General features: G+C 36.6%; 1 protein-coding gene across 3 annotated transcripts in view; it reads left to right on the top strand.

Annotated features, from left to right (window-relative positions):
• The window catches only part of RFX3 (regulatory factor X3), a 219,317-nt gene that overhangs the window by 101,815 nt on the left and 92,710 nt on the right, over positions 1–24,792 (top strand). For all 3 annotated transcript variants that reach the window (XM_075209024.1, XM_075209034.1, XM_075209016.1), the window contains one exon: positions 21,824–21,948. In XM_075209024.1, the coding sequence (XP_075065125.1) occupies positions 21,824–21,948 (125 nt within the window). The remainder of the gene's footprint in view (positions 1–21,823; positions 21,949–24,792) is intronic.

Below are 24,792 nucleotides of genomic sequence, written 5' to 3'. Positions count from 1 at the left end.
TTCTTTCCATAGATTATCAATTGGATTCAAGTCAGGTGATTGGCTGGGCCATTCTAGCAGCTTTATATTCTTTCTCTGAAACCAATTGAGAGTGTTTTTGGCTGTGTATTTGGGATCATTGTCTTGGTGAAATTTTCACCCTCGTTTCATCTTCAGTCTCAGTACATTTTTCCATTCATCCTTCCTTCAATAATATGCAGTATGCCAGTACCGTGTGCAGAAACACACCCGCCTTAGGACACGCTCAGTGCATACAGGCCATGGCGGTTGGGTGCATTACTTATAGGTTTTTCTGAAGCTCTCCACAAGTGGTCATTGGTTCTTGGACAACTCTTTTGATAATTTTTTTTCACTCCTCTGTCAGAAATCTTGTGAGGTGCACCTGATCGTGGCCGGTTTATGGTGAAATTATGTTCTTTCCACTTCCGGATTGTGGCCTCAACAGTGCTCACTGGAACATTCAGCCGTTTAAAGATCCTTCTGTAACCAATGCCATCAGTATGTTTTGCAACAATAAGGTAGCAAAGGTCTTGAGAGAGCTCTTTGTTTTTACCCATCATGATATGTTTCTTGTGTGACACCTTCGTAATTAGACACCTTTTTATAGGCCATCAGTTGTGGCTGAACCAGCTGGCAGGATTGCTTTCTAATTACTGATAGATTTCAGCTGGTGTCTTGGCTTTCCATGCCTTATTGCATCTCCCTTTCTTCATGTGTTCAATATTTTTTCTCTGTGTCATTTCAGATTATTACAAAACTTAACTTATGTACATTTATGGTTTGATTTCTTTACATGTGCGGATTGCTAGGGTTGTTGCTGACATTTGGTGTAAAGTTGGTATAAATTTCAGAAAAATGTTGATGTGTCCAATACTTATTTCACGCACAGTATGAATGTGTATGTATGTATGTATGTGTAAAATATATAATATATATATATAATCTCACACAACAACGAAACCTGACTTTTGTAAGATTATGTTATTCATTGTATTTCCCCAGTATATTGCTTTATGTAAATATACGTCACATTCCTCCACATTTTTCTTTCCTATAAGACGCACAGATGTCCTGTCATAATAAAAGAGTACACAGTTCTTCATTCTGTGAAAATAATACTGTATTACAGACATTCAAGTGAAATAGCACTCAGAGTTGTCTGCACAGGACAAAAACAGCATTCCCCCCATTCATTCACCTGATAAATGACTGTTTGGTCAGCTATCGCATTAGTGTGTATACTTACAGTGTGTACGAATTCATGACCAATTCCTCCACCAATTGCCGATTAGTTTCTCAAACAGTGACTCATTTCTGGGTGTGTGTATACATATTTAAGATCTCTCTACCTCTTCCACGTGGTGAGTTGTCATAACATCAGGCAACTGGGAATAATAAACTTTTCAGGGAGCATCAATAGTAAACCTGTTTTACACGCTTCATATGACATTTTTGTGTTGCTGTATGCAAGTGTCTTTCTTTCCGAAGTGATATGTGACATTATATTTGGGCACAAGTATGCAACAGTATACAGGTCCATCCCCAATGGAAAGTAGTGAAATTTTGCAGGAAGAACAGCTGTGAACCCCTGAATTATTTTAATTGTATTGCACATTTTTTATATAATCTATATAGTTTCTATTTTAATAAAATAATAATTTTTTACAAATACAGAATATTTCTTTAATCATTCTTCATATATTCTTCCCGCAGAACTTGAACTATAGCACCACATGTCTCGGATATGATCAAACCTAGAGATTGAGGTGAAATTACTGTGCTGTATTGGAGATCTGCTAGTTCGATTCCCAACCATGGCCTTGTCTGTGTGGAGTTTGTATGTTCTCCTTGTGTTTGCATGGGTTTCCGCCAGGTGCTCTGGTTTCCTCCCCCACTCCAAAAAAAAAAACATACTAGTAGGTTAATTGGCTGCTGTTAAATTGCCCTTAGTCTCTCTCGATCTGTGTGTGTATGTGTGTTAGGGTATTTACATTGTAAGCTCCAATAGGGCAGGGACTGATGTGAGTGAGTTCTCCGTACAGCGATGCCGAATTAGTGGCGCTAAATAAATAGATGATGATTGTGTTTTCCTTCTTGATGAGGGGGGTGGCAAGTTGGAGCAGTTCCTGGAATGTGGGTTCATTCATCCTCGGGATATTCCGAAAGTCATCTGGGTTGCATCCCTTGTAGCAGGGACATATGCGGAAATAAGTCTCTCCTCTGGAACCACTCTTTGGTTCAACAAGACCGTTTCTTTCTCCTTCTTTCCCTCCTGGTCTGTGTTTGCAGGCTTTTTGTTATAGCAAGAAGCAAAAGACCATAAGCCTGCTGTAGTTTAACAATATCCATTATAGTAAAACAAATTGTTAATGTGCAGCAGTGAGCAAACAAACCTACACTATACACAAAGATGTGTTTTAGAATTAATGGTATATTTCTTTTTCCTGAATCTGGTACACAATGAAGTTTGTGGGAGTTTTTGCCGGTAATGTTCAGCCTCTTTATTTAAATTTCACAAGTAGGATTTCCAGGCGATGAATGTAGATGGCAGTGAAATCTGATAGAAAAATCCAACGCATTTCGCCCAATGTGTACAAGGGCTTCCTCAGGGATAAATGAAGAGGAGACAGGAGACATGTTGATATAGTGCAGTAGGAATCCTACTATTTACTATATGCCTGACAAAATTCCTTGCTTGGTCGGTTGGTCGTGCAAAAATCGTTTAAATCATTACGGGGGGTATTCAATTGTTAGCGTTAACAGGGAAAAACGAGCGCTCAAAAAATCTTAGCGTTAATACGGTAATTACTCGCGAAATTTCAGCTCGCGGCGAGCTGAAATTCCGCGAGTAAACTACCGCATTAACGCTTTTCGAGCGCAATATTACAGTATAAACGGTAATATTTTTTGAGCGCTCGTTTTCCCCGTTAACGCTAACAATTGAATACCCCCCTAATAGTGTGTCTGAGTACAACGACTGGTTTTCTTAAAATGGAAAACCAAATATCTAAGTGATATAAGAGCCATTTCCACTAGAACATTTGTAGGACCATATTTCCTAATTATTTAGTTTTTAGAAATAACATATTTTTGAAAGGGTGTACATTTTAATAGTATTATTGGATTAAAAATGCCTAAACTTTACCCAGGTGAGACTAGCGTCTTTCTACAGAAATCGCAGACCGGCAAAATCTGTAAAAATGTATGAAACACTCAGCTGTTGGCAAGTTACACGAATAATACATCAATTGTTTATATTTCACAAAATGTGGATCTGGATTGCTAAGTATGCCACTCAGGACATATATTAAAACAATGTATAGTTTATGTAAACTTAGTTTGGAAAAAAAATGTCCTATGCTTTAAGAAAAAGGATATTGTCCTGTAATCAGTGTTACAAAATCAAGTTAATATTTTCCTTAGTTTAATAAATTTAAAATTTTTATGTTTTTGACGATGGTGTGTACTTTCAAATGTGCTAATCAGATAAGCAGGAGCACTTACCCTTTAAGCATTTTGGATGCACACTTTTCACAGTTCGGAAATGACTTTTACTGTGTCCCTACAAGAGCCCTACAGTCTCAACTGGTGATGTTTTTTCCTACAGTTACTCAAAGACTCAAAAGTGTCCCTGAGCTGTTAACAGTTAATAACAAAATTATTTTGGATTGATACTGTGTGCTTCTAGAACTGTAAATTTTCTTTTGAATAAGAAAGTACATGCTGTTCCTATAAGCAAATAGATGGAGCCACAGCTAGTTGCTTGCTTAGGTATTGTCTGAAAATCAATATACAATCTCATAAGAATCTACTGTGATATTAAGGGAAGAAACACAAGCAAGTTGTTGGTACAATATGATGCTCATATCCAGGGGAGGGCTCAACTCAGCAGCCTATTGGAAACATTTTAAAGAGAAAAAAAATGCATATGGCCTACTTACCCAACCCCAGGTATCCTACTGTGGGACCGGCCCAGGGGGGGCAGGCAAATGCACCCCAGCCCAGCCTGCCCTGCTCATATCTGAATGTGTTCTGTCTACATTAACCGCTATGCATTTAATCATGGAAGAAGGGAGTGTGGTGTTTGGTTTTGATGGCAAGCACCACACTTCCAGTCTGAGGAGCAGAGGTTGCCGCCCCCACCTCCTGTCTGCTAAGTTAAGCAACAGTGAGGGTAGAGGGGCACCACCTAGGGCTCCCCCGGAGCTTGCACTGACCCTTCATGGAAGATGAGGCATGTGACACAAGTGAATCTGGCCTGTCTATTCTGACCATACTGCTGGGAAGAACAAAAAGATGCATTAGCCACCCCCCCCCCCCCCACACACACACACACTTCATTTAAATATGTATATTTAGCCTGTTTGATCTCGGTGTCGTACTGTTCAGCTTGAAATGGACAGAAAATAAAAAATAGGGACATTTTAGGTTCATTGGTCCCTATAAGAAGAAATTTCAGTAAACGCCAGTGCATTTTGTAAAAACCTTTAGGCTTGAGGAATGCTGCCTGCCTCCCTCTGGGTCCCTTCCCAGTCCATGAAACTTGTATCACACATTTCCATGAGTGTCACAGTCATGCAAAAATGCATAAATATCATGCAAATGCATGTGGTACGAAACATATAAACATATGTTTGTCTACCCTGGCCCTGTGTCCACTTACTCCCACCATAAGGAATTGTACAGTCTATATTACATTCAAGAGCAAAAAAAAGCTTCTTAAATACTAAAATGTATACCCAATTCCAAATTTTGTCTCTTTATCTATATTATGGACATATTATAAAATTATAGTTATTCCAATCTCAGACAAAAAGAAAGTCCAATCTATCCAGACTTAAAATAATATAAATTCAGTTGATAGGGTGAAACCCCTCCAGTCATTATGTTGTCAAGCAATGTTATATTAAATTAATGTTATATATAGCATTTTTAGTCTTTTTATTTCCATTATATGATCTTTTTTCATTTCTTTAAATATGTAAATAAACAATGCTATATTTTATTACACGTTTACAATATCCACATATTTTTGTGTCTTAGAAAAACACTGAAAACTAAGGTGTTATTGACATTACATGACATTATCATTGACCTATTTATTGCTCATAAGCAGAACTGTGCACAGTTAACAGCAAACAGGAATTCATGTTTACTGGGACATGTTTTACTCCATATAAAAACAATTTGGATGTTCTGTGCACTGTCCATTTCTCAGCTGTCTCCCCAAATATGTCATAGTGCCTTTCCTTCAGCCTCAGGTAGTCCCATTAATCCCTGCACAGGGATTAAGATCTATTATGTGCTGAAAGTCCTCCTGATGCTGATGGCAGTACATAGAATAAGGGATAGCAGGCATTTTCATTCAGATCTCTTGTAATCTGTTGAAATATCTCTCCCCTCCCCCTTGAAATCCTATTTCAGGAGAGCCAAGCAGCACATTTTCCAGGTAAAAAGAGTGTTCCTATTGTTAGCCCTGTATATTTGAGTGACTCTACTAGGGTAATCTCCATGATTTCTTAGCACTGATATGGTGGCTGCAGGTATTTTCCTTAATTATTTTGCAAGACATAAATTTATGTTCACACCGATTCCAACCAAATGTTATATGTAGTCTTTGAAAGCTGAAAGAGTGGTATAACTTGATGTTTTCTATGATGCGTTTGAGTAGTGCTCTCACTAAGTGTAATACTAGAAACAGCTCCCATATGCCTCTAGTGCATGCATGACACATGACTTAAGCATTGACTTTTTTAATTTGTCTATTGTCCAATGCACATCATCCAATTCAATGTTGATATTTCTTTTCTTACTGTCACAGTCTATACATTGTACATCTGTCATATTTTTACCCTGCAGAATCCTTATAACCATTGTCCTCTTCTCAGGAATACATGCCTCCAATGTCAGATGCAGTCAGCAAGGGACTCTCAGTCAAGACAAAATCCTGACTTTCTAAACTGCTGGGCAGTCACCTAATTTATGACAGCTGGAAGTTTGGGGATTACATGGTAGACTTCTCTTGCCTAAACCGTTGACATTACTGGGTCTAATGGCCCTTCACCAGGAATAATGCCTAGAATTATAATATATCTTTTCAACATATAGGTTTTTTTTTTTAGAGGTGAAGTGCATTGTCTGTTAGATCACTGCATTGTGTAACCATTGTGATATGCAGAGTGCTTTGTTTGATGGCACTAGTCCCTTCATAGAAATCTCCTGTACTTCATCCTAGTTTATCATTACTGTTAATATTCATGCACTCATCCAAGTTCTAGCCATGTGTTCATGTAGTAAACTCCAGTGTGTGTCCATGTAATCAGTGATTGTACATATCTATTATTAGACTAGGCTATCTAAAAGCATTATTTTCTTTCGTTTATCTGTAAATATAATTATGTAATATTGTAGATTCACAATTCATTAATATTGCTTGCTGCCATAACTAAAGGACATAATCCTGAGCCACTTGCAACATTACAGAGTATTTATATAGTGACTTGAGAAACTTTGTTTCTCTGCACCACAACCCATTTGTATATTTAGCACACATAGACACATTGAGCCATTTATGGAAACTTATAGATTATATTGGTTGCCAGACAATGAGGTTGCAGATTCTTAATGGAAATTTGATAACCTTGGTGTGTCAGAGAGGCCATGCTCGAACTTATTATAGTAATGTAATGGATAGTCCCAGATGTTAACCCAGTGTGTCACTAGTGATTTGCACTGGGTAACCTGGTTTCCCTACGTGGAAGCATTGTAGTTTACAGTGAAGAACACATAGCAGTTACCAGACTATCTTTGCTTGGCAGGAGCAGTGATACTATAGGTAGAGGGGAAACATTATGTCAAGCATCTGCTGAGGTCAGGAAAGGCAGAACTAGTTCAGAGTCGTTAAAACAAGCCAAGGTCCGGGTCCCAGACAAACAAACAGGGTCAAGCACTAGCTGGGTCAGTAACAGGATGTCAAACCAAAATGTCTTTTACTCTGGCCAATGCCACTACGATAGACACCACTTAGGCAAATATCAAATAACAAACTATAGCACACAGCAAATATGAAATAGAGGAAAAAAAATCTGAAAACATAGTATCACATATAAAACGTAAATGCTAATAATGGGCTAAAAGTATAAAACTGATGAAAAATTATAATCCTTGAGTAGATATATTAACCCTTAATGTCCAAGCATTTATAGTAGGTAGACAACGAAAGTAACTCCTCTATCTGTGGTCAGTCAAATGGCGTCTGCTGTCTGTATGGGAGGCCCCAAACAAAAGCGGCTAAGTGTGTTGCCAGGCTTGCGTCTATCAATGCAATCTATAAGAATTGCTTCTCAAATAATAAAATGTTTACAAGAATGTACTGTATATCAAAATTCTTTTGGTCAGACAGGAATGCCAGCATTCACTAAAATAATTCAAAGTAAGCTGGATGCCAAAATGCTGAGTTGGGTAGTAATGCTGTTTATCCCCGTACAAAGTAGGAGTTTAAGCAGAAGTCTACAGTCCAGAGTAACTTCTTTCACTGACCTCTTAAGCAAAGATGCTGTAATCTCAAAAACCTCCTTTCCACATTGCGCCTTGCAAGATAATATTTTTCTGGTAGGACTTTTCCTTCACTTAACACTACTTATCCTGTTTAGTCTTTAGGAAACATACCAGTTTACACTCCCTACACCAATGAGATGTGCTAGCCCAACATGTCACATCCCCTGCCTATCGGAGGCCTAGACACACTTGATGGTTTCGAAATTGTTCAATATTTATTTACCCCCGATCCTCTATTGGAAAACAAAATGTGTGTGTTGTGATTGGGCTATATACATTTAAGGAACTATTTGTACTTGACTAAATATAAATCAATATGTACTAAAATGGTTAAAAATACATTCATGATGCAAATGAAAAACAGAAATCAATAAATCTCAGATTGTGAATATTAAAGTGACTTGATTTTTTTTACTTGAGTGGATTCGTACTGTGTGTTTTCGAATAAAAACACAATAATTGCATTTATAAAACACACAATTCATTAAATACTCCACAGGGAAAGAGCTTCAAAGATTTTATAGCCTGCAGAGTATGAGTGGCTTCCCTTTTGGATTCCTCTTGATGATGTCAGCAAAGCATCTCCGTGACCTTCACATAACTCAGACATCTTGTTGTTACAGTACTTCTTCAATGTCTATTACATACCTGCCATATACAGTCACTTGAAAACATTAAGTGCACTAATTGAAAATATACTATTAGGAGTGAAAGTGTTTTCTGCAGATGCCTGCATCCACAAAGCAGCCTGCATCTTGTAAAAAGCCTTCACATTTATAGCCCTGCACTTCTCAAGAAAAACCTCTTTCTCAAAAACAAAACGAAAAAAAAAGAGACATGGGACTACAGGTGTTGACTTGATGTTTTCTTCCTTTTTATTATACCTGTCTGACATTAATACTCGCCAAGTATTATAGTATATACATACATTAAACCATACATTAATTCAGTGGTCAGAGTTGACATTTAGATGTGATGGTATGGAAAATGTAAGTGAATGGAATTTGATAGTTTTACATTCAAAGCAGTAGGAGAAGTGACGGTGTGGCCATACACCAGCCAACTTCGACCACTGCATTAGTTAACCATCAAATTTAACCTGATATTCATCTTACATGTGTTGACCGAGAGGAAGGCAAAACAAACCACTAGAAGCATCTGACAATATAGCCTCACTGGGGGTGGGAGGATTCCTTCCTGAGCTCAGGCATGGCAGTCAGATTAACTACCTGGATCATGCAAACTGCTTAATTTGCTAATTTTTACTATTGGTACCTTTCCTTCTAAGAAAGGCATCTAATCAGGGCTGATTCTACCATTAAGGGAACCTATTGCATAATGTCACTCATCCAGTGTTTTTAATGTTGGAGCAACGGCTGCTGACATGAAGTTCAATCAGCTTGCTGCTTCATCTATGTGAAGCTGTTAGATGCTGTTCCTCCATTTCTGTGATGGGCTGGGAGTGTGGTGTTTGGCTTTGTTGTCACAGCCAGGCACCACACTGCTAGTCTCAGGAAAAGAGGATGCCGTCCCTGTCTGTCTGAGCAGGCGCCATCTCCGAGAGGTGGGGGAAGGGACTGCATCCAAACCATTTTTAACTACAGCCAATGATACTGCCATTACTACCTCTCTCAGCAGTGAGTTCCACATAGCTACCTTCTCAGTGAAATATATCTCTTTATGTTGGAAGAGAAAATGTTGTTCCTCCTGTCGACTTGTATGCCACCTTCTTACCTTTTTAGTACTGGTTGTAAAAACCTTGTCACAGGTCATTGTTTTATTCTTCAATATATTTGTAGAAGTTAATTAGGTCACCTCTACTTAGTCTATTTTCTAAATAAACAATCACAGATTAGCTCCTTTATTCCGTTTATAAGGTAGCATGTTCTAAATCTTCTCAATTTCCTGATCTCCTTTTTTTTATACACATGTCCCCACAACTGTACTTTATTTACAAGATGTGAATTAATTAATTGCATTTTGCTTCTTCTGCATCTATGCCCCATTTTATGCATCCCAGGGTTTTATTGCCTCTATCTACAAGTGTATGACACTTAGTACTGTTGCTCAGCTTATTGTGTACTAGCATACCCAAGTGTTTTTCCATGTCAGATCTCCCCAGCTATTGTTATTATTAGTATTATTATTATCATTTATTTATATAGCACCAGCATATAACATATCGCTTTACATTTGGGAACAACACAGTAATAAAACAAGGCTTATTACAGACAGACAGAGAGGTAAGAGGACTCTCCTCACAAGCTTACAATCTATAGGACAATAGTTATTTTTTTACATTAGTTTAAGTGTTCTGTATTGCTCTAGCCAGGTTGCAAAGGTAGAAAGTGCTTAGTGGACTACATGATCCAGTCTCACAGCATTGTTGTTCAGTGGGGTCAGGGGTCTGAGGATTGATTAAGAATAGAAAGGACACATACAAGTCTTAGGTGAACCGTGTAGAGCAATGGTTCCCAAACTGTGCCTCGGCCAGGACCAGTGGTAAGCAAGGCGGGGGACTACTTGGTAATAATTTTGGCTTAGGGGTGCCTGGAAAAAATTGTGGAGACCCTAAGGGTGCCTTGAACTGAAAAAGTTTGGAATCCACTGGTGTAGAGGCTAGTATTTTGGTACTTTAGGGAGGTTTAGAGGGTGGTTGAAGAATTTGATAACCTAGTCTGAAGAGGTGCGTTTCAGAGAACGTTTGAAGGTTTGAAAACTAGTACAAAGTCTTGTGCGAGGGAGGGATGAGTGTGGATGAGAGACACATGTGTATTTTATTTTATGTATAGGTAGCAAAATTATTACTACAGCCTAAATCTACTGTCTTATAGTTTTCTACAATGATGAACTTCATCTGCTATTTCTTTACCCAACTTAGTCCTTCTGAAGTGACTTAACATCCTTAAGTTCCAGTTAAAGTAAATATTTGCGGTAAAAATGGAAAAGTATCTGTAGTGCCCTCAAAGTATATTGTGACCTACTTTAGAACATTCCACTAAAATGTTCACTAATTGATTGGAAAAAAAATCATGAGTGTAATCATTGAAAAGTATTTGTTTTATGTCTTTTTTTTTTTTGTTTTTTACTATTTTTGTGTAATTTAGCTTTGTAACACTAAAAAAAAGAAGACAGCAGGAACTAGTTATGTTTGTTAGATTTCTTGGCCACACATGGGAAACATTTACAAAAGTATTTTCTGGTACTCCTTTTTTTTTTTTTTTTTTTATCAGCGCATCTCTTTTTGCACTCGTGTCAATCTTGCATCTAGTTGAGGTGGTATTGTCTACCCATTGCAAGCATTGCCTGCTTGCAGCTACATGAAACAGACAGACAAAGCGGTAAGTTGGCCCTGCTCGCAAGCTTCCAGTCTATAGGAAAATAGGCGTTTTATACATGAGCTTAAGTGGCACTTATTGCATATTTGTTCAACCAGAATTGGCATTGGGAAAAAGTGCTAAGTGTGGGGCTATGTGATCCAGTCACGGAACAGATGGTTATGGAATATGGAAGGAGAATAAATAAAGCTTTATGTGAACTGTGGTGGTAATCTGGTAGAAGAGCCTTAGAAGGGAATTTGATAAACTTGCCTAAAGAGGTGAGTTATCAGGGAACGGTTAAAGGTTTGGAGGCTAGGGAGAAAATTCCAGAGTGTTTGCAGGCAGAAAAAAATCCTCTGATTTGGGAGTAGCTGAGTGAGGATGTGAGGTGCAATTTTTGGGCAAAGTGGACGGGTAAATTGGGAGATGATTTGAGTCATGTGGACAGATATATGTTTGTGCAGTGAGGGATAAGTTGGGAGATAATTTTGTCAAGTGAACAGCTGTATGTTAGTCATTAACAAAACTGCACAGAGTCAATGATGTCACCTAGGCAGCAAGCTTGAGGGGAAGACATGCAACAAGCACTTTGCATCTAGAAGCAATAACTTCTGGGATATGTTTAGGAGAATTAAAAAAAAACAAACCAGAATATTTGGGTGTGACTTGATGATGGCATTTATGTCATCAAGTGGGCAGGGCAAATATACAATGACATCTGTGGTCTATTGGAGCTCACTGAGGTGGGTGTTGCTTTATGGTGTCATGTTCCCACCCATCTTGCAACTATAGATTCTGCATTATTGGGAAGTTGTGTCCAGGAGATCTACTCAAGTATATAGATAAAATTCATGATGTGCATGATAAAATCAACTCGATTTCCATAATTTTGTAATTTATTCATTTATAAAGATTCAAAAAAAATGTAAATGTATAGTGCAACATACTGTTCTGACAATTTTTTAAAAATTGTCTGCACATAAAACCAATACATTTAAAGAAAAAAAAAATATCAGAATGTGTCTAGTTGTCCTTTTCAAACAAAGTTAACATACAAACTTAAATATCCATAAAAATTATTTTAAATATAATAAATTCATTACATATATATCCAATTATTTGAGAAAATTAGTGTCCAGTGTTTTGTGATCAATTCCAAAATAAAGATTAGAAATAACGTGTAAATTAAGGGAATTATTGTACAATGGAAGTATCTTTTAATAGGATATAATTCTCTAAACCGCAAGCTTATCAATCTGCTCGTCATACCATAAGGCTTACATAAAAAACTGTAATAGCCATCCACATCTAATAGTCTATTTATTCATAATAAAAGTGTCATTTTATCAGCATAACTCCATAAAATGGAATATCAAAATACTGAAGTATACAAAATCATAATCCACTTGAAAAATATAGTAAAGTATCATGAAACAATAGTTGTAATGGAAAGCCTGATATCTTTACAGGAAAGCCAGTGAAATCCAATCAAGAAAGCTTGTCACAAACATTCTGGTGATGTAATCTAATAAATCCACGGCGTATAAATGAAAATGGTCATACCACCAGTTTCAGCACTTATGTCGGCGCCACCTTGAGGGTGAAACAAGAACTCATGGGACATGCGTATTTTACAGAGAGGATAGTCGCTTGATCAAACTATTACAGAATGATGAAAAAAATGCAATAATTTGAGGCTTTAAAGTGGAAAATGCACAATTCTGATCCGAGAAATAAAAAACAATAGTTATTTCAAATAGTATATATATATATATATATATATATATATATATATATATATATATATGCATGCACTATGTATGTGTGTGTGTGTATATATCTATATATATATATATATATATATATATCTATCTATCTATATATATATATATATATATATATGCACTATGTATGTGTGTGTGTGTATGTATATATATATATATATATATATATATATATATATATATATATATATATAATTACTTATTAAAAAGCGGTGAAGGCAATAACAGAAAAGACATGATAGCTCCCTTGCTGGAGAATTGCCTACTCTCTCAAAAGTCTGCCCCTAATTTCAGACTCTTCTCTAACATTCAAGGAAAGTAAGCACATATCCTCATCGTCATCATCATCACCATTTATTTATATAGTGCCACTAATTCCGCAGCGCAGTACAGAGAACTCGCTCACATCAGTCCCTGCCCCATTGGAGCTTACAGTCTAAATTTTCTAACACACACACACACACACACACACACACACACACACACACACACAGACAGAGAGACAGACACAGGCTAGGGTCAATTTGTTAGCAGCCAATTAACCTACCAGTATATTTTTGGAGTGTGGGAGGAAACCGGAGCACCCGGAGGAAACCCACGCAAACACGGGGAGAACATACAAACTCCTCATAGATAAGGCCATGGTCGGGAATTGAACTTATGACCCCAGTGCTGTAAGGCACCTATAATATAAATCCAGTCTATTTGTCATCTGAAATTGTTGTATGACCCTTTGCAGATAAAGAGCACTCTTTAGGTTGAACAAGTCAACACTCCTTTGATAATTTAAATATTTGGAATTGTGTTTAGCAGTTGCCTCTGTGATGCTCTCTAATTCACAAATTGCACAGTGAAAATGTATACAATTATGCCATATTGGCATGCAGAAGCAAGCACAAATCATCATTGCAAGTATGCTACCATTACAAATGCTGAACTTGTACTTCTATTCGTTTGTATATTTTTATTGCATTTACCAGTAGTGCTACATATGGATAATGTATATGAATAATGCAGCTAGAAAAAAACGTTGTTTTAGAGACCTATGAATTAATAAGTAAACACATGTATGTCTTTAAAACGCTGCTTTCCAGCTTGTATTAAAATGGTGCTTGTAGTTTCAGAATGCTCTTTAACACTAGTAATGTTTTTAGAAAAGTCACCTGTGTGCCTAGGCTCATATTTTATGGATGGAAAAATAATTGAATTAATATTGTTGTGCCGAATCCTGATTATGTTTATTAATAACATTTAAAACATAACTATTACAAAACTACAATTTCATTAGTCAAGAGATTAGTCGCCCATCCTCGGTTAGTATATCAAAACTAACAACAAAAAAAAGGTTACTACACTGACACTTCAACTTTTTTAGGCTTATCGAACTTCAGTACTCATTTAATGCAGAATTTCCTCCCTCTGCAGGTCACTGAATGGTAGTGTATTTAGGATCCCTATTATATAAAATATCAGATACATTAAACGTAATACAGATGCTGTTGAATTTGGTTTCTCTGTCTCCGATTTTTTTTAGAAATCCGTTAGTTTCTCCCTACCCCTCTTCACTTTGAGTTGAAGACTGGGTCTGTAGTTAGACTCTAATTACTTCAAGAATGTTTGATAATCTCCTGCAAAGCTTAGAGTCAAATGATAAAATAGCTGAGAAACAAACATTGTTTTTATTGTTGAACTTAAGACATTTTAATTATGAGTCTCGATTAGTTCACTTTCTGAGAAGCATTGTTGTATTTCATTGGAATAGCAATACAATTGTTGTATTGTAGGGACTGCTATTTGTACAAATCATGGTGTATTAGATAGAAGATCAGAAATCCCTGGTTGTGTGGGCTTGTGGGAATTCTATACCTATAGGCAAAACAGCTCATTCTGTTGGATATTCATTTAATGTTTATAACCTCCTTAAATGTTTTAGACAGTTTTTTATGTATTTCTTTAAACAATGCAAATATTTTGGCAAACATTCATAAAGTGGATCTAAACCCCCAACAAATATTGTTGAGGAAGGGGATATGTCCTGTCTAACTTCTATAAATGCCCAAACAAGTCTAGATCAGCGATCTACATGGAGGGCTGCATGTGCAGACTTACAACCATCAGAAAACCCCCCTCAGACTTCTTCCACATGCCCCTAAGACCTCCTCCACGTGACTTCTCAGACCTCCCCTACTTCTACTGCAAAAGTGGTCATGTGCTGTTCCCCTTCATTATTATTCTCTGCTTTCTAACAAAACCTCCCAACGATCTTACTCTCGAATTCTGAAAGGGAGTGTGGTTTCATGATAATATAGGGATAATTTGGGTAGAACTGGGCATGGCTGGGCATATTGAGGTGACATTAGCATGGGTTTAAGGGGCTTATTTTGACTCCATATTGCTTTTTCCAAAGTTAGGAGGTATGGTAAAGTGATGTAAATGAAAAACAAAAAATCGGAAATTTAATAATATAATGATAAAATGCTTGGTACCCACTGCCCATCCATTTGTGCATGAATAGTGGCATCCCTTACTTTCCCCGTAATCTACTGTAGAGGGGTATTGCTACTTTTTACACACAGGTATTTTTATTAAATAATGTATCATTATGTGTAATTTAACTGGTATTACAGCTATATTTACATAGTATAATAAAGTTAAGAAACACTAAAAATATGAAAATGTCATATATAGGAAGAACAAGCGGTGTACAAATGAAAAATTATGTTGTATATATAAGTTGATAAAATCCTTACACCTGTGGCCTCAAACCTCTGTACTAATCATGCCAGTTGTGGAATTGCTGTATGTGATCTTTTTTTAATGTCTGCTGCTTGAAAAGAATAACTAATCTGGGGTTACCTGGCTTTCAGTGCAGTCTTTGAAAATGTATTTTTCATATGTTACCTACCTTTAATGGTGGTCTAGGTACATTAGCTTAACCTTGAGACAAGATGAATGAGGCAATGGGTGTCATTTAGGTCTCCTGAGAGTTGTTATTTCTAGTCATGTGGATGAATATTTAGAGATTAAATCCACCACTGTTTATTCAAAGTGGATAAGTTAACAATATGTGTTTTGTTAAAGCTGCAATGACATATGCAAATGCAAGGATTCAGCTGTGTTTGGGAGATTATTTTGTGCTGGATGCTAGGAGGAGATATATTATTTTTCTGTACAAAGTGGAGTGATGAAGGAAAACACTCTCAGAATGAAGAAGGTTTTTCAAGCTTAGAACACAGATATGAGCCATCCCACACAAACATAAATTTTACACTGAACTTGTGACAATGCAGCAGGGATGTTCCATAAAGAGAATTATTCTCCAGTCAGACATTAGCTTTTATTGTATTAACTTTTATCTGTCTAATGAAACTAATTGGTGAGAGGTTGCTATGGTTTTAATGCAGACTCACACTTGAGCAATGATAGTAAGTAACCCTCATTGTCAGGGCAAAAAACTTGTAGATATATTCCTTTGAATCCTAGGAATTTCCATCGGAATTATGAAACACAAACAGGTAATCTCAAAAAGGTGTAACAAATATTTATGTGAAATCCCATTTAAAAAAAAATGAAAAGAAATGACATGATGGACAAGAAAAGCCACTGTACAGAAAAATAAACATAAGGGCAGGAAATATGTTGGGGCTCCCTATATGGTGAATTCTGGACCAGAGGCTAAGTGGAATTTCACATGTCTTATTGACACAGCATGATTGCAAGCCACATTGCAAACTACATTATGCAGTACTCATTATGCCCACTTTAACTAAATAACAGTGTATGTGGTTGTGCGCGTGGTAATACAAGGTAGAATGGTGGGTGCTGGAGACAGACCAGCACTTGTTAATTGCCAGTTATGCCCACCCCAGACTGGCCACAACACCGTTGGGGAGCTCTCACTTTGCGCTGGCAATGGACACAGTCATTTTCCTGGTGTATTATGCATAGGTGTTACTTATTTTTTTTATGTACAAATTGGTCCAGTGCTAAATCTAATATGCAATTGTAAAAGGATCTGTGGTTGCAACTTACATGCGCACGCTATCCTCTTATTCTGTTCTCAGATACACTCGTTATAAAACTCACACTTTTATGCACTTTTCCTTACACAATGTTGCCTTACCCAGTCTTTTGACCACACTAAATATCACTTAAGCTCCACATAATTATTTACCCAATAACCACTGTATCTCAGCAGTACTTCACAGTATATATTCGTTATAAATAACCAATACTCACAAAATATGTATGTATTTAAATCAAGGTATTTTACTGTTAACACAGAAAAGCTTGTGTTCACACATATATCATAACATTGTTCAACATAACATAGTATATCAATATAAAATTAACCCTTGGTTCACACCTTTATTCTTTACACTCTCCTTGCTTTACATATGTATCCTTAATAAGAATTAGTATTTATAATATTGATTTTACTATTACAGATATAAGACATTAGCTACACAGGTATATGTATATAAATAGTTAAATCCACATTGCAAACACATATAGCTTTATAGATATGTATATATATTATCAATGATACTTATCAAAACCTTGTACCCTGGATCCAATTCTTTATCTGCAATGTAGGGAACGTTCCTGTAGTATAGAATCCTTTCCTGTAACTTAGTGTAGGTTTTCTGTAGTATAGTGTATTTTCTGTAGTGCAGTGTATCCCTATATAATATACATTTTATGTAGTGCAGTGTATATATATTTTCTGTAGTGCAGTGTAACCCTATATAATAAATATTTTCTGTAGTGCAGTTTATCCCTATATAATATATATTTTCTGTAGTGTAGTGTAGGACAGTGCTCGTTGTAGAGGGGGAGTCCCAGGTTTGGCTTTTATAGTTCAGACCCAGAAACTCCCAGCCTCCCCAGCAGCAACGTGTGTGTCCAGGGGTGATGATGTCATCACCCCTGGCGGTTCTCCCAACTGTGTACCTGCCGACTTGAGTCGGCACACACAGTGGGGTTCTGCTATGTAGCTGCCGTCGGCGCAGTTGCAGTGTGACCATGCACGCGCCAATGTCTCGCGCGTGCACCTTAGGTACTGCGCATGCGCAGTTGTACCACGCACACGGAACTGCTCCCCCCCTTTACAGCAGTCCAATATATTGTACCCATTCTAACATGCAGACCCATATCTAGCTTTTAATAAATGTTTTTTGTGTTTGTGTCCCTTATGATGTAAAAGTCTAGAACCTCAGTTTTTCTGGGTTCACTATAGCCCAGGAAAGGCCATAAAAGTCTAATTTCTTCCTGGGGGTTTTTTTTAGCAAAGAAAAAAAAAGTAAGCCTGGAAACCTCCTTTGTGTCGGGGCCCCATGAACATCGCAAACCTTGCAAAAGTGTATTCAATTATAAATCTCTCAAATACACTCGGTATTAAAAAAAAACAAAAAAAAAAAAACACTCAAAAACTTACAGTAAATAATTTCTTTAAAGCTATGTAGCAAAACATATAAGGGTAGATTTATCAAGCCTTCTAAAAAGGACAAGTGGAGTTGTTGCCTCTAGCATCAAATCAGATTCTAGCTATCATTTACACAGTACATTGTGGAAATTAATAGAATAAATCTGATTGTTTACTATTAGCAACACCTCCACTTTTCCTTTTTATAGGGCTCAATAAATCTATCCCTTAGACTTTTTAAGTCTAAGGGGTAGTTTTCAGACTATTTTAGCAATAGGTAACAATCATATATTCAAGAAATGACTTAAATCCTTGGTGTTTATTTCCTTTTTATGCTAGTGGTCCCACAATTTAAGAATAAAATATTGCCTACTATGAGACGTGATTAGTTGTTAGTCAATTTAATTTCAGCTTACTTGATTGTAAGAGGCAGGGAAAACAGAGTCCCCCAGTGCACTTGAAAAAGAATTACAGCCTTTTATTTGTTGTTATTTAAAGACGTGACTTTCTTTCCATTATAAAGTGATATAATCAAACATATGTTTTGGTTGAAGTCTTTTCAAATGACGACATTAAGTCTGAATGACTTGAGAAAAAGAGCTTGATCTGAAATTAAATGTGTATCTCTTTTTATTTTAAGCAAGCACATGTGTATACTTGTGTTTGATAAAATAATTGATTATGTCAGACAATTACACCAATTTGTCTAGCATGCAAATTATAGAAGTCAGCAAGATTCCTGCTGGGAGCTTAAGTGTATTAAATAATCTTCAGAATACTTAACAAAGACATGCACAAAACTTACAAGAACGTGTGTTTGTTCTAAACACACTTTGGTTTGCTTGTCATGTTAAAAAATGCTAATTATTTCTCATTGAGCAGCTGGGTTTTTCGCAGTTTCCCTTTTCCTTCTTTGAGGGGTTAATTAGCCTTCTTTTAAACTCTGGCCTATTTAGCTGTGGATCTTGCATGATTCAACTAGGGCTGATGGTACAAAAGCGGAACCATTAACAAGCGGGTGTGTCCAACTGCTTAATTGGCCAGAATAAAAAGGTCTTTTGTCATACAAGCATCTGTTGTTCGTGACACACCTGACAGTCACATTAGGCAAGGATGACTAGATTGAAATTTTGCTCATATTTCCTACAATAAACGTGACACTCATTTACATATGGGCTGCATCAGAAACAGTCTGTAAATGTAACTATCTTATCAGACCGGATTAGTGTATCAACTAAAACAAAGATTGAATGGGATAAGGATGTATAACATAAACACTCCCAGCAGTTGTTGCAGTGCCAGCAGCCTGAACACTAAATGACCATTTTCATGTGGAAACAAAAACTTTTCATTTTATTTTTAAATGTAGTTTTAGTGGTTCACAATTGCCATTCTTAAAATCTGGGAATTCGACCAGAATGCATTCTGAATACGTTAAAGCATACCCCATTAGGTCTGAACGATTTGTTTTAGAAAGCTGGCAAAAGATTTATACTTCCTGAACTCGTGTTAGCATTCTAATTGATCCTTGGTGATGCCTGTCTCTGGAATTGATTACTTATAAAGAATGTCCAGGAGAATATTTAACCACACTAGATGACAGCTTTTCTCGAAAAAAAATAAAAATAAGAGCTAACTCGTTTTAATGTTCTCATTGTTTAAAATCTGTGTCCACTAAAAGCAAAAATGTAGAGACATATCACTGTGAGTAAAACCTCCTTTTTTATGTACAGTACTGATACATATAACCCTGCATGCTTTATTTTAAGCCCAGTACTCAAGAGGCTTTAGAAGTTTGAGCACTAAAGCGCTTGAAAAATAAAAAGCCTACCTCTTAAATTTGCCATTGTGACTATATATATATATATATATATATATATATATATATATATATATACATATATATATACATATATATATACATATATACATATATATATTATATAAATGCTTAGTGGCGTGTGTTAGTCTGTGTGTGTGTCTGTGTGTGTGTGTGTGTGTGTGTGTGTGTGTGTGTGTGTGTGTGTGTGGAAAAAATAAAACCAAGCTGCAGCACCACCTGCTGGGCGGAATTATACACTGACCTACTAAATTCTTAGTGTGTGTGGAAAAAAAAATTCAGAAAGGGCTGAAATTTGGTATACTAAGATGTTTTTAGTTTGTTAATTTAATTTGTTAATTGTTAAAAGTGTTTGTAAAGATTTAAAAAAAGTATTTATATATTTCTTGAAGGAGAAGTGACAGTTGGGAGTGGTTGGTGGTTGCCGGGGGTGACAGTTGGGAGTGGTTGGTGGTTGCCGGGGGTGACAGTGGGGAGTGGTTGGTGGTTGCCGGGGGTGACAGAGCGAGAGGAGTGTGATACTCAGGACCGCTGAGAGAGATCCCTGTGTCTGGATAGACATCTGGATAGATGTGGCAATGAAAATGAAGGATGAGGTGATGGAGAAGAATGATGAGGTGGTGACATGTGGACAAAACCACGTTAAAAAAGGGCGCTTACGTCGGGAAGTAACGCTCTTCCCCTGAGGAGGCCTGGGCTATGGCCCAAATGCATGACAAGAACCTTTTTAACACCTTAAGTAGCTTGATTTGACTAGAATGCATGAGTATCATGCACGGGTTAACTTGTGTGTGTGTGTGTGTGTGTGTGTGTGTGTGTGTATATACATATATATATATATATATATATATATATATATATGGAGAGAGAGGGGTATTTGTTTGCCATCTTATTTTATATCTATGTCTCCTCCCTCCCCCCTTCTCTCTACCTCCCTCCTCTACCCCACACTCCTTTCTATCTCTCTTTCTCTAGATGGTAGGTTTGTAGATATAGACCATACCTCCCAGCATTTCTAGAACAAATATTAAACATGCCCCTGAACCTCCCAGCTGTACCCTGAACTAACCAGCCATACTCATATTTACACATCCCAAAATTGGTGGTGGTATAAAATGCATATCTAACAATATATACAGGAACTGGACAATAATGATATCAACATACAGATTTAATGATGATCTTGACGTGGCCTAATTTTTTTTAGTTGTATACTATATGACCCATGTTACAGAATATCCCAAACATTTGATTTCTTGTGAGATACAAATGTAACACTCATTGATCTGGACATTGTGTCTTAAATGCGACCATTAACTCTGATCACTTCTTACTGGTTTTGTGTTTGGGGCATCCCCCATAAGGAGCACCAATAGCCAATTGTATTTTATTATTGTTAAATCTTTAAATTGGGAATATGTAGTATGGGTGGCTACCTTATCCTTATTTGGTCACCATTATTTACTTCTGACCTAGAACTGTTTCATTTATAGATTGTGACATACATCTGGGGGAATCTTAAGGGGGGAATTCAATTCCCTCCTGGAATAACGCTATGTTAAACGTATTAATGTTAATGTGGTAATTTTAACCTGGAGCAAAAACCAGCGTTAAAGATGACCTTACTAACTGTAATTATGCGCACTATTACTGTAGTAACGGTAATAGTGCGCAGACCGCGTTACCTGTCAGCAGTAATGCAGCCAATTGAATTCCCCCCTAAGTGTGTTAGCAAATTCCTTTCCCTACTGTAAGTGAATGTATGTTATGTTTATATGTTTTTGAATATTTGCAGCACACCTACACTCAAACCACTTTGTATATCTGCACAGCCCCTAATGTTGTTGAATTTATAAAATAGAAAGCATTTTAAGCTGAAGTTTCCATTTATTTGTAGAAACTACCATGCAGACGTCCGAGACAGTGTCGGACACGGGTTCGACAGTGACATTACAGACATCTGTGGCAGGTCAAGCAGCAGTGCCAACCCAAGTCGTACAACAGGTACCAGTGCAGCAGCAGGTAAGTTGCCATTGACTGTAAACAAATGTCCAATGATTGTAGTAATTTTCCTATAATGAATCTTTCTATTAAAACACTTGGAGAGAAAGGTGGGTGAATACATGAGTTATGATGGTTCCAAATTTTCTGACCATTATTACAGAAGCTACCCATCTGCTAGCAGCTGTGCCATCTCAATAAATGTCATTTTTTTTCTATAGTAAAAACTTTTGAGTGACAGTTTTACCTTAGGGGCCGGTTCACACTTGCCATTTTGACACACTGAAACCTCATGAGGAACATCTATTAAAGTAGATGCTTTTAAGAAGGGTTCTCAGTTTAAAACTGAGTGGATCCACATGAAGGCAAATGTGTAGATCATCTCAGTGTTCTCTGTTTTCACCTTTGATCACTTGAAAACATATTAAATATGCACACATTTAAGTGAATGCTAAATCACTACAACATTAGGTAGGCCACCTTTGCTAGTGACATGTTTACTGTAGCTCCCTTTTAAAATGGAGGCAGTAAAAGTTTAAAAATGCTTTTGAACAACTAAATAATACATCATCAGTGGAATTTAACATAATTATTTTTTTTTAGGAAATATACTTTAAGTTCCCATGATGATATTACAGATCTTTCTAGAGCATGCTTTTAAAGATGTATCTGTAAACTATTCTTAGCATAGTTTGTCTAACCTTTCAGTAATGTTTTCTTTGTTTTTTTCATTCATATGTGAAGCATAAACATACATTACAGGCAGCTATAGATACAGTCTTTAAACATTTTGATTTTATTTTTTTCACTGATTTTATATATATTGGATATAGAATTTATGTGCATCGTGGATGCATGTTCTCCACCAGACATCACTCCCAACTGTTCCTTCAGTAAGGACAAAGTACAAAAATTTTGTGCTACCCCAGTAGAATCTGGACAGGTGGCAGACTGAGCTGCTCTTTCCTACCTGTTTTAGCAGCATTTACTATCTGTTGCTGCTGGTGTGATAAGCTCTGTGGCAGCTTGTCTGGATCCTGTTTGGAAAACACATAGGTACTAATCATCTAACAGAAAACTGAGTAACGTGTGAACTCTCTAGGTCTTCCTCCCTTCAACCAGCCTCATATTAATCACTAACACCCACATTTACGGGGCCTCCTTTCCCCAATCTTATCCTGTCATTAAATTATTAGCCCCTGAATTTAATAAAGGGACTCCAAAATGCATTATTTGCACCTACAATGTATTAATACTCCACATTACATTAGTAGCCCCCACATTTAATGAAAAAGGCACATTAAATTATTAGCCCTGTCTGTCTGTGCATTGCATAAATAGTCCCCACCAGCCTCTACATTACCTTAAAACCCATACTACATTACATTAATATCCAATGTGAACTCCATTAATAGCCCCGTGATTGCATAAATAACTCCCTCACTATATTGCATTAATAGCTCCAACATTACATTAATAGCTCTACTACATAACCTTAATAGCACACACTATATGACATTAATACCACAACCTATGTTACATTTAATACCTTCCTCCCACATTACTTTAATACTCCACCACAACACTTACTTAATCTCCAGAGTGCTGGTCTTGACTGCTGTGTATGACAGTCTCTTATGATCCACAATAAGGCAGGAGAGGAACAGCAGGGGGAGCTAGCTAGACAGCAGTCACCAATTTTGTTATTGTAAAAGGTAGTTATTTTATTCTTGGATTAACATTTTGCTTATTTCTAGTATACTACTCTGTTCAGTATTACACAACTCCGGAAACATATTCTTGTCAAGTAGTGGTTTTACTTGCTTTTCAATTTAGTACCCCCAATCAAATTACAAATCGGCAGATCAACAGTCATATTAAATAAAAACATCCAGGTAGAAAAAAAAATTGCTTTTAATAATCTGTTGGCCTATTCTTTCTGTTAATGCCGTCCTTAGATATTGTGAGAAATATCTGATGTTAAAATAATAGATATTATGGAAGCTGTAGGTAGACCTGGAAATAGGCTTTTTTGTTGCCAAGAAAAATAGTAGCATAACAGTAAAAATAAAATAAAGTATGAAAAAGTTGGGTGCCAATGTAACTATATTACTGTGGTGCAAACAAAAGATGGTTAGAGCAGTTAAAAATGTTAAGATGCAATGGTATCCGAATCATACCATGTTTATAGCTCTTTATGGATATGGATCATGTTGGATGAATAACTCGTTGGCAGGCACAGTCGAGTCACCCATGGAACTACATCTAATTTTCAATTTAGGCTCCTTTATTACAGTTTGAAAACAAAGGTTAATTATATATTAACCCAACCAAATATTCTACAATATTATTATTATTTTATTTTTATTTTCATCTTTATTCTATCTTATTTTAATTTTTATTATTTTTGTAAAACTCTTTATTTAAAGAGGAAACATCAGAGAGAATACAAAAATTGTATTAAACAAAGAAATGTTAATATACAAGATGTCTCCTCTTAGTTTTATGTATTATATTAAGGGAGAAGGGGAAGGAAAAAGGTGGAGAAGAGGAAGAGGGACAGAGGGGGAGTAGGAGGGGGAAGGGAAAGTAAATAAGAAAGGTACAAAATTACCACAGACATTGCAAATGAAAATACATGGAGCGTGGCTAGAAACAATTAGAGCCTCTAGTTCAAAAAATCAAATATGAACTAGAACAAACGTCTTACCAATGAAGCACCACACCCAGTCCGGGGGATTCGGAGGCAGCCCAAAAATTATGTTTCATTAGTGGGGGGGTGGAACTGAAGGGGATAGGCAATTGTGTCTTTCTAGTAAGTACCATGAAGCCCACACCTTGTTGAATTTTTGAGATTTATCTTGG

Source organism: Mixophyes fleayi, chromosome 1 (assembly GCF_038048845.1).
Source record: "Mixophyes fleayi isolate aMixFle1 chromosome 1, aMixFle1.hap1, whole genome shotgun sequence".
Lineage (NCBI taxonomy): Eukaryota > Metazoa > Chordata > Amphibia > Anura > Limnodynastidae > Mixophyes > Mixophyes fleayi.
This window is presented reverse-complemented; position numbering and strand designations above follow the sequence as displayed.